This window comes from Boleophthalmus pectinirostris, unplaced genomic scaffold (genome assembly GCF_026225935.1).
Source record: "Boleophthalmus pectinirostris isolate CB_2022bp ecotype Guang Dong unplaced genomic scaffold, ASM2622593v1 HiC_scaffold_15, whole genome shotgun sequence".
Classification (NCBI taxonomy): domain Eukaryota; kingdom Metazoa; phylum Chordata; class Actinopteri; order Gobiiformes; family Gobiidae; genus Boleophthalmus; species Boleophthalmus pectinirostris.
Window position 1 is genome coordinate 5,895,460 of NW_026571070.1, and position 11,099 is coordinate 5,906,558.

At 44.1% G+C, this 11,099-nt stretch overlaps 1 protein-coding gene across 1 annotated transcript in view; it reads left to right on the top strand.

Annotated features, from left to right (window-relative positions):
- Positions 1-1,139: 1,139 nt before the first annotated feature.
- Positions 1,140-11,099, top strand: part of LOC129408182 (putative uncharacterized protein DDB_G0271982) — a gene marked incomplete at its 5' end in the record, with an annotated part of 15,364 nt that continues 5,404 nt past the window's right edge. The window contains 2 exons of the mRNA XM_055151241.1: positions 1,140-1,250; positions 3,047-3,127. Coding sequence (XP_055007216.1) covers positions 1,140-1,250; positions 3,047-3,127 — 192 coding nt within the window. The remainder of the gene's footprint in view (positions 1,251-3,046; positions 3,128-11,099) is intronic.

An 11,099-nucleotide genomic window follows, 5' to 3' on the forward strand; every position in this document is an offset into this window, starting at 1 on the left:
AGAAATGGAGACAGATAGAGACAAAGAGAAAGAAAGAACCAGAAGAGAGACAGAAGGAGAGAGAGAGAGGGAGAGAGAGAGAAATAGGTAAGAGAGAGAGAGAGGAGAGAGAGAGAGAGAGAGACATGGAGAGAGAAAGAATGAGCCAGAAGAGAGACAAAAAAGGAGGGAGAGATAAAGAGCTAGATGAGACAGACAGAAAGGAGGAGAGAGAAAGAGAGATAGAAAGCAGGTAAGAGAGAGACAGTGACAGGAAGAAATAGGCAGAAGAGAGAGACAGAAAGGAGAGAGATGGGCAGAGAGAGAGAGAGAGAAAGAATGAGCCAGAAGAGAGACAGATAGAAGGAGAGAGACAAAGAAAGAGCCAAAGACAGAGACAGAAAGGAGGAGAGGGAGAAGGAGAGACACAGAGAGACAGAGATAGATACAGATAGAGAGAGGGATGAGAGAGAGACAGGCAGAGGTAGAAAGGAGAGAGAGACGGAAAGAAGGAGAGAGAGAGAGAGAGACTGAGGGGGAAAAGAAGAGACAGAGAGAGGAGAGAGACAGAGGGAGAGAGAGAGAAAGAGAGAGAGAGAGAAGGTAAGAGAGAGTAGGTAAGAGAGAGAGAGAAGGAAAGAGAGAGAAATGGAGACAGATAGAGACAAAGAGAAAGAAAGAACCAGAAGAGAGACAGAAGGAGAGAGAGAGAGGGAGAGAGAGAGAATAGGTAAGAGAGAGAGGGAGAGAGAGAGAGAGACATGGAGAGAGAAAGAATGAGCCAGAAGAGAGACAAAAAGGAGGGAGAGATAAAGAGCTAGATGAGAGAGACAGAAAGGAGGAGAGAGAAAGAGAGATAGAAAGCAGGTAAGAGAGAGACAGTGACAGGAAGAAATAGGCAGAAGAGAGAGACAGAAAGGAGAGAGATGGGCAGAGAGAGAGAGAGAGAGAAGTGGAGACAGATAGAGACAGGGAGAGAGAAAGAATGAGCCAGAAGAGAGACAGATAGAAGGAGAGAGACAAAGAAAGAGCCAAAGACAGAGACAGAAAGGAGGAGAGAGACAGACAGATGGAGAGGGAGAAGGAGAGACAGAGAGAGACAGAGATAGATACAGATAGAGAGAGGGATGAGAGAGAGACAGGCAGAGGTAGAAAGGAGAGAGAGACGGAAAGAAGGAGAGAGAGAGAGAGAGAGAGAGACTGAGGGGGAAAAGAAGAGACAGAGAGAGGAGAGAGACAGAGGGAGAGAGAGAGAGAGAGAGAGAGAGAGAGAGAGAAGGTAAGAGAGAGAGAGAGAAATGGAGACAGATAGAGACAAAGAGAAAGAAAGAACCAGAAGAGAGACAAGGGAGAGAGAGAGAATAGGTAAGAGAGAGAGGGAGAGAGAGAGAGAGACATGGAGAGAGAAAGAATGAGCCAGAAGAGAGACAAAAAGGAGGGAGAGATAAAGAGCTAGATGAGAGAGACAGAAAGGAGGAGAGAGAAAGAGAGATAGAAAGCAGGTAAGAGAGAGACAGTGACAGGAAGAAATAGGCAGAAGAGAGAGACAGAAAGGAGAGAGATGGGCAGAGAGAGAGAGAGAGAAAGAATGAGCCAGAAGAGAGACAGATAGAAGGAGAGAGCCAAAGAAAGAGCCAAAGACAGAGACAGAAAGGAGGAGAGAGACAGACAGATGGAGAGGGAGAAGGAGAGCCAGAGATAGATAGATACAGATAGAGAGAGGGATGAGAGAGAGACAGGCAAAGGTAGAAAGGAGAGAGAGACGGAAAGAAGGAGAGAGAGAGACTGAGGGGGAAAAGAAGAGACAGAGAGAGAGAGAGAGGAGAGAGAGAGGAGAGAGATACTGTGTTGATCCTGAGGGAAGTTCAGAATTACTTAGATGAAATTTTAACTTTTTCGAGATAATTTCACTTTGCCAAAGTTTTAAATAAAATTGTACCAACCCACTGGCAAATAATTTGTCTGGAAATGAAACGTCCTGTATTTAAAAAAAAAAAAAAAAAGTGAATAATAATCCAGGCACATCGACTACTTACTTTATAATCAAGATGAAGATTCAAGTCGTTTTAAAGCTGCACTACGGAACCTTTACGGAACCTAACGTTTCCGTGGAGATGTTACGGCGACAAAAAACAGCTGTAATTAAATAAATGCAGTGTGTTTAATGCCGCACTGTGAAACATTGAACACAAGTTAGACTGTTCACCTTTAATCAATCTGGATCATGTTTTATTTCCTTTCTCTCTTTTTTTTTCTTCTTTTTTTTTTCAGTTTAGTTGCCCATAAGCCCCTCTCTCCTGTATGTTTAATGTGCTCTTCCTCTCTACTTCTTTTCTTCTTTTTTTTCTTCTTTTTTTTTCTCTTGGAGCAGACCTGTGCCAGAGTCTGACCACACGGCCCTCGGACTCTGCCGCGGAAAAAAAACGAACACGGCCTCAGCTCGCCGACACCTGAGGAGGAGAGGAAAGAGAGAGAAGGAAGAAGTATGGAGGATGGAGAAGTAAAAGTGGAGAGGAAGAGGGAGGGTGAGCGAATCAAACGGGGATGAAGAGGAGCAGAGAGAAAGAGGAGGAGAGAGAAAACTGGAGGAGAGAGGAGGAGAGAGAGGCTTGAAAGAGAGAGAGCGAGGAGAGGAAGAGAGAGACTGGAGCAGTGAGAGAGAGAGAGAGAAGAGAGAGAAGACTGGAACAGAGAGAGAGAGAAGGAGAGAGAGCAGAAGAGAAAAGATTTAAACAGAGAGAGAGAGGAGGAGAGAGAGAAAACTGGAGCAGAAAGGAGGGGAGAGAGAGAAAACTGGAGGAGAGAGGGAAAGAGGAGAGGAGGAGAGAGGAGGAGAGAAAAGAGAGAGGAGGAGAGAAAAGAGAGAGGAGGAGAGAAAAGATTGAAACAGATGGAGAGAGAGAAGACTGGAGGAGAGGAGAGAGGAGGAGAAAGAAGACTAGAGCAGAGAGAAGAGGAGAGAGAAGACTGGAGCAGAGAGAGGAGGAGAGAGAAGACTGGAGCAGAGAGAAGAGGAGAGAGAAGAGGAGAGAGAGAAGAGAAGACTGGAGCAGAGAGAGGAGGAGAGAGAAGGAAAGACTGGAGCAGAGAGAGGAGGAGAGAGAAGGAAAGACTGGAGCAGAGAGAGGAGAAGAAGAGAGAGAGAGAAGACTGGAGCAGAGAGAGGAGGAGAGAGAAGGAAAGACTGGAGCAGAGAGAGGAGAAGAGAGAGAGAGAAGACTGGAGCAGAGAGAGGAGGAGAGAGAAGACTGGAGCAGAGAGAGGAGGAGAGAGAAGACTGGAGCAGAGAGAAGAGGAGAGAGAAGAGAAGACTGGAGCAGAGAGAAGAGGAGAGAGAAGAAAACACTGGAGCAGAGAAGAGGAGAGAGAAGAAAACACTGGAGCAGAGAGAAGAGGAGAGAGAAGAGAAGACTGGAACAGAGAGAAGAGGAGAGAGAAGAGAAGACTGGAACAGAGAGAAGCGGAGAGAGAAGACTGGAACAGAGAGAAGCGGAGAGAGAAGAGAAGACTGGAACAGAGAGAAGCGGAGAGAGAAGAGAAGACTGGAACAGAGAGAGGAGGAGAGAGAAGGAAAGACTGGAGCAGAGAGAGGAGAAGAGAGAAGAAAAGACTGGAACAGTGAGAGGAGGAGAGAGAGAAGAGAAGACTGGAACAGAGAGAGAAGGAGAGAGAAGAAAAGACTGGAGCAGAGAGAGAAGGAGAGAGAAGAAAAGACTGGAGCAGAGAATGGAGAAGAGAGAGAAGACGAACAGAGAGAGGAGGAGAGAGAAGATTGAAACAGAGCGAGAGAGGAGGAGAAAGAAGACTGGAGGAGGAGAGAGAAGACTGAAGGAGAAAGAGAGAGGAAGAGGAGAAGAGGGGAGCAGAGGAAGAGAGATAAGACTTCAGGAGAGAGAGAGAGAGAGGAGAGAAGACTGGAGCAGAAAGAGAGAGGAGGAGAGGAAGAGAGAAGACTGGAGGAGAGGAAGCGAAGAGGGTTGAGAAGGCAGGAGTTAGGAGTGGAGAGGGAAGAGAGTGGAGCAGAGGGGAGTGGTCAAAGGAGGAGAGAGAGAGAGAAATAGAAGAGGGCAGAGAAAAAGACAAAAAGAGAAGAAGAGTGAAGAGGAGGAGGAGAAGAAGAGGGGAGAGGAGGAGAAGAGCAAAGAGAAAATGCGAGAGGAGCGAGTGGAGAGGAGAGGTGCTGTTTGTGCTTAAGTGATTACTACAGACTGTGTCAAATCAGAGAGAATCACCTTTTTTCACTCACACTTTTCTTTTTATTTATTTGTCTGTTTTCTATTTGGAGGTGAACTTTAATCTGGAGCCTTTAGTCAAGCTCAGATCATGAGACGGACTGATGCACGACACACACAGCACCATCACAAGACACATTTATTATATTTATTATATGTAAACATAAGACATTCAAGCTTTTGGTATTGGTCGTATTTTGTATAGTTTTTATGGATGGATACTAAAAACTAAATTTTATTGTTAATATTAGGGGTGTAACGGTACAGGTATTTGTGCTGAACAGTTTCGGTACAGGACGTTTGGTTCGGAGTGAATTTGCGCAATTTATGTGTGTTTACATTCCACCACAACATGTGCAGCTTCACGAAAGGCTCAACTCTTTAAAGGTTGTATGGAGGATTTTTTTTTGTTTCAAATTGTCAATGATAGCATTATAGAGGTGCAGTAGCCTTGTAATTATGATGACCAAAAAAAAGAGAATAAAAATTAATCAACTCTGGACGTGGTGGGGCTAAACATTTGCCAATAGATAACGACACTGCCTCGTTATCTGTGAGCTGACAGGCTGTCAATCAAACTCCCTACGTTTCTAGCGTAACTGACTTGCCTGCGCGCCGCCGGTACGTGGTTTACGTACGTCTGTCACGCAGTCCACAGACGCAAGACGCTGTTTACTCCACCAACGCAACAGTTCTTAGCGGCTTTTTTTGACCTATATCTTCCTCGCAGTTCGCACAAAGTTTGTTGCAATGGCGACAAGAATCCAGGAGCAGTTAGCTTCAAAAGAAAGTCCGTTTTTGAGGTCGCTGAAAGAAGAAGACAAGGGGAAAAGCAGCGAAGCCAAACTAAGGTGATTCTTGAAGATTCATTCCAGCGATGGCGCAACTGAAGCAGACGCAGGGTCTAAAGACTGACGCACTGGTCCACAAATTACTCCTGGACAGGAAACTTCTGCTTATTATGAAAACGTACTTTATTTCCAAGAGCTAGACAAACGTTTTTCAGGACACGAAAGCGATATCCTATGTCTGAAAACGTAATTTTCAAGGCAAAGAAAGAGTCCGCTTGCTGCTGCGTGTTGTAGCTAGTTCATTCGCACTGAATCTCCGCGCACTCTTCTCTGCACCCCTTTCCTGCTCCTCTCCCCGCTGCCCGTTCCGCTCTTCCCCCTGCTCCTCATTTCCTGGGCACGGAATCTCCGCTCCCCTCTCCCCTCTCCTCTCTCCTCTCTCTTCTCCCTGCTCCTCACTTCTCCGTCTTGCCTAACCAACACTGTAGTTAGTTGTTTACAAGTTATGTGCAGCGCACCGGCTGTAAACAAACCTGTTTCTGGCGTAAAGAGGAGGCGGGAGGAGGCGTTTCTACGTAGGAGCTGTAGGGGAGGGGGGGTGGTTTCACGCATGCGCAACATTTGAAAAAGGACAAACAGTCGCTGGATTTCTCGTTCCTTGGAAAATCCTCTATACAACCTTTAATATTCACCAGAGAACTCGTCCGTGATCGGGGTGTCAGTGTTTCCCACAGCGCTTTATAGTTAGGGCGGTCACCTTGACGACAATTGCCCCCTACTGCCTTGACTACGTCCCTCCGAACCACGTGAATCCTCGTAAAACTACGGTCGTCGCCTCACTCTCGCCTTTCAACAGCACGAAATCTCAGCTTCACCCAAATTGTTTTTTTCTGGTCAAAACTATGAAAATTGAGTAAAACTTCATGCTGGAACTGTTCGTATATGTTATTAGGTTCTTTTTTTTTTACTGTCTTACTGTCAGGTATGAAAACAAAGTCTGAAAAAAGAACCTAATAACAAAAAAATTCGGAAAACCAAATGCACCTCACTGGACCACAGAGCTGTTAGTGCTGCTCTTTAATTACTTTACTTTGAAAAGTTTTGTTTACTGTTTACAATGAATTATTATTTTTTTATAATATTTTGAGAATATTTGATTTAATTTATTAGTATTACCAAGCAGCACTTTGCATTTATTTATTTATTTTTCTGTTTGTATAATGTTAAAACAAATTGTTTTCTTAATAAAAACACAAATAAAGAACAAGTAAATGATTCTGCATTTTGTTCCCAAACTGAACCATTACTCATAATAATAACTGTTATCATTATAATTGTTTAGACCTGGTTTAGACCTGGTTTAGACCTGGTTCAGTCCTGGTTTAGACCTGATTTAGACCTGGTTCAGTCCAGGTTCAGTCACGGTTCAGTACCAGTTTAGACCTGGTTTAGACCTAGTTTAGACCCAGTTCAGTCCTGGTTCATTACTGGTTTAGACCTGGTTCAGTTCTAGTTTAGACCTGGTTCAGACCTGGTTCAGTCCTGGTTTAGACCTGGTTTAGAGCTGGTTCAGTTTGGGTTTAGACCTGGTTTAGACCTGGTTTAGTCCTGATTCCGTCCTGGCTCAGTCCTGGTTTAGACCTGGTTTAGACCTGATTCAGTTTGGGTTTAGACCTGGTTTAGATCTTGTTTAGACTTAGTTTAGACCCAGTCCAGTCCTGGTTCATTACTGGTTTAGACCTGGTTCAGTCCTAGTTTAGACCTGATTTAGACCTGGTTCAGACCTGGTTCAGTCCTGGTTTAGACCTGGTTTAGACCTGGTTTAGAGCTGGTTCAGTTTGGGTTTAGACCTGGTTTAGATCTTGTTTAGACTTAGTTTAGACCCAGTCCAGTCCTGGTTCATTACTGGTTTAGACCTGGTTCAGTCCTAGTTTAGACCTGATTTAGACCTGGTTCAGTGCTGGTTCAGTCCTGGCTCAGTCCTGGTTTAGACCTGGTTTAGACCTAGTTTAGACCCAGTCCAGTCCTGGTTCATTACTGGTTTAGACCTGATTTAGTCCGGGTTCAGTCCTGGTTTAGACCTAGTTTAATCCTGGTTTAGACCTTGTTTAGACCTGGTTCAGACCTGGTTCAGTCCTGGTTTAGATTTGATTTAGACCTGGTTCAGTCCTGGTTTAGACCTGGTTTAGATTTGATTTAGACCTGGTCCAGACCTGGTTCAGTCAGAATGTCTATACGAGCACTGTGTTCATAGAAACACTAGAAACACATTTGGACAAACACAAACAGAACCGTCGTGTTTATTTATAACTCTACAAATTGTCTCTCCATTATTTCCATTGTTATGAGGTAATCTCAGGTAATTTCTTCTTTTCTTTCTCCCGGCAACAACGGCACCGCCTCGAGAAACTCCAAACCCCCGTCTTTCAAAATAATCCCTTTTTCAATATCTTTAAATCCTGTTTAAGTCTGATTAGCCTGATGTTATTAGCCTGTTTTTATCTCTATCGGACGAGAGGCGCAAACATGGCGGCGCGGCGGAGCGGCGGAGCACACACTCAGCGTTTCCGAAGGTGTTTCATTAGCCCTGCATTAGCCGCGCTGATTAGACGCCTCATTCGCGGTGCCCACTGTGATTGTCGTTAACGGCAACCTGTACGAGCGAGAGGCCGCCGTGGAAGCGACCGGAGACGACGCGTTCAGGTGACACGGGGAAGTACAGTGTTGTTAATTACGCTTCATTCTCAAAACAATTGCGGTGCTTTGTTTTTCAGTGACGCGAGTGGATCTAAGAGCTGAATTAAAAAGATGCATCGCGGAACTTTTCCCGGTGTTCTTGTTTTGTTTAGAATGTACACTTTAGACTTAGACAAACTTTATTGATCCACAAGGGGAATTATTTGGACACAGTTGCTCTCTCATCACAATATAATATAATAACAAAGAGTAAAAAATAAAAAAGATAATAATTCATTCTAAATAAGTAGTTAAAAATACAGTTATCGTATTTTTCGGATTGTAAGGCAAAATTAAAGCCCTTTCTGGTTGTGGTTATTGACCTCGATCCGATTTTATGTGGTTCACGGCGCTCAAAAATCTGTCAAAATATTTCAATATGACTTTGGTAAACTACGAAGCCGCACCGCTTGATGGATTGCTGGGAACATTACGGACTGCAGGACTACACCAGGACTGGACCAGGACTAAACCAGGACTGAACTAGGACTAAATCGGGTCTAAACCAGGACTGAGCCAGGTCTGAACCAGGTCTAAACTAGGTCTAAACCAGGTCTAAACCAAGTCTAAACCAAGTCTAAACCAAGTCTAAAAAAGTCTAAACAAGTCTAAACCAAGTCTAAACCAAGCAAGTCTAAACCAAGTCTAAAAAGTCTAAACCAAGGTCTAAACCAAGTCTAAACCAAGGTCTAAACCAAGTCTAAACCAAGTCTAAACCAAGTCTAAACCAGGTCTAAACCAAGTCTAAAAAGTCTAAACCAAGGTCTAAACTAGGTCTAAACCAAGTCTAAAAGTCTAAACCAAGTCTAAACCAAGTCTAAACCAAGTCTAGTCTAAACCTAAAAGGTCTAAACCAAGTCTAAACCTAAACCAGAACCAAGTCTAAACCAGGTCTAAACCAAGTCTAAACCAAGTCTAAACCAAGTCTAAAAGTCTAGGTCTAAACCAAGAAGTCTAAAAAGTCTAAACCAAGTCTAAACCAAGTCTAAACCAAGTCTAAACCAAGTCTAAACCAAGTCTAAACCAAGTCTAAACCAAGTCTAAACCAGGTCTAAACCAAGTCTAAACCAGTCTAAACAAGTCTAAGTCTAAACCAAGTCTAAACCAAGTCTAAACCAAGTCTAAAAAGTCTAGGTCTAAAAGTCTAAAAGGTCTAAACCAGTCTAAACCAAGTCTAAACCAAGTCTAAACCAAGTCTAAACCAGGTCTAAACCAAGTCTAAACCAAGTCTAAACCAAGTCTAAACCAAGTCTAAACTAGGTCTAAACCACATGTCATTAGCATAAATATATATATATATGCCACAACCTCAAACGATCATCAGGACTACACCAGGACTGGACCAGGTCTAAACCTATGCCAAGTCATAAGCGGATCATAAATATATACGTGCTGCAAACTGCAGAACCAATTGCCAGGACTACACCAGGACTAGACCAGGACTAGACCAGGACCAGGACGACACCAGGTCAATAGACCAAGACTAGACCAGGTCTGAACCAGGTCAGAACCCAGGACTAAAACCAGGACTAAACCAGTGTCATTAGCATAAATATATATGTAAGCCACAACCGCCAAGCCTGTCACCAGGACTAAACCAGGTCCAAACCAAGACTAAACTAGGACTAAACCAGGACTAAATCAGGACTAAACCTATGCCATGTCATTAGTGGATTATAAATATATACACACCACAACCACCGAGCCGATCGCCAGGACTGAACCAGGACTGAATCAGGTCTAAACCAGGACTACACCAGGACTAAAACGGGACTGAACCAGGAGCACATTTATTATGTAATAAAAACACCAAAGTCTCACGCAGTCTGGTCCATCCTTTCAGAAGAAGAAGGGGAAATGGCGTTTATTTCCAGGGTAACGGACATCCTAGACGCGCATCAGGTATTTTTCTCCTGTTCATCGTTGGTTTGATTCACCTGACCCTCCCGCGTCTAATCACTAGCCCCCCACATACCCGCCAAAAACCTGGTACCCAACCCAGTGAAGGACTCTGGTACCACTGTTGGGCTCGTTACTTTGAAACTGTAATGCGTTATTTATTACCTATTACTGTCATTTCAAAGTAATTCGTTACATTACAATATTACTGCATTTAAAATGTAAGGCATTACATTACTATTGCATTACTTTAAGTTACTCTCACCAAAATAACTTTTGCGCTGTATATGGACTGAACCAGGACTAAACCAGGTCTAAACCAGGACTAAACCAGAACTGAACTAGGACTAAAACAGGACTCACTGTAGGGACGGGCTCGAAGGTGACCGCAGGAGAAAGGAGCGGCTCTGCTCCGCACCTCACGGAGGTAAGAGCGGCTGTCACCCTGCTGCTCGGGCTCGCGGCCCTGATTTCAGCAACTATTTGCAGGTACCCGAGCCAGGTGCAAGAGTCTGTTACAGCGCGTAACTTCTACCTTCCTTCAGTGTGTCCTGAAGTCCAACTTTTTGTGTGATGGTTTGCATCTTCCTCTGCCTTTTGGGTGCGAGCGCAGGAGCCTTTGTCGGTGCAGAACGTTTCGTCGACGTTGTGGGTTTCGTCAGGGAGAAAACTTGCAACCGTACAGCACTTCAGAATCACACTGCTAGAGACTGAACATGTATTTAAATTTGGCAGCTGAACACATTCTGTACTGTACAGGAGACAGGAGTCCCTCAGCCAATCAGGACGCAGCGGGAGGAACGCAATACTCATTCATACAATGTAAAAAAAGGGCATGCAAAATTGCACAAAAAACCCCCCAAAAAACTGCGAAACAGCGAGACCGCGAAAAGTGAACTGCGATAGAGGGCGGGACGAGTGTAAACCAGGTCTAAACCAGAACTGACCCAGGTCTAAACCAGGTCTAAACAGCGTGGAGTTCTTTGTCAGTCCTTTCGCCCGCGGTTACCTGAAGGTCTACGAGGAGCATCTCCGGCGTTTCACCGCTGCTGATATCGAGGTGATTTTAGCGAATTTGTATGAAGAAAAACCCACCACTTCAATCCAGGTTAAAAAAACATTGTTACGCGCGTTACTCACATTTGTACCGAGTAAAATATTACTATTTTTTCCCCTGTAATGCCTTACATTACTGCGTTACAGCAAAAAGTAATGCATTACTGTAATTCGTTACTTTTATAACGCGTTACTCCCAACACTGTCTGGTACACACATCAATACAGCAAAAGCCAGGTTCGATTTCCACGTTCTTGAGACGGTAAAAATCAGGTCTTTTCAAGAGTTTGGCGATGGCGCGTTCAGGTGATCTACGAAAACACGTGTTGTTAATTACTACTTGATCGTATTTATTGCTCAGATCGGCACCAAGAAAACAAATATCTGTTTTGAGATTCTCTAGAAC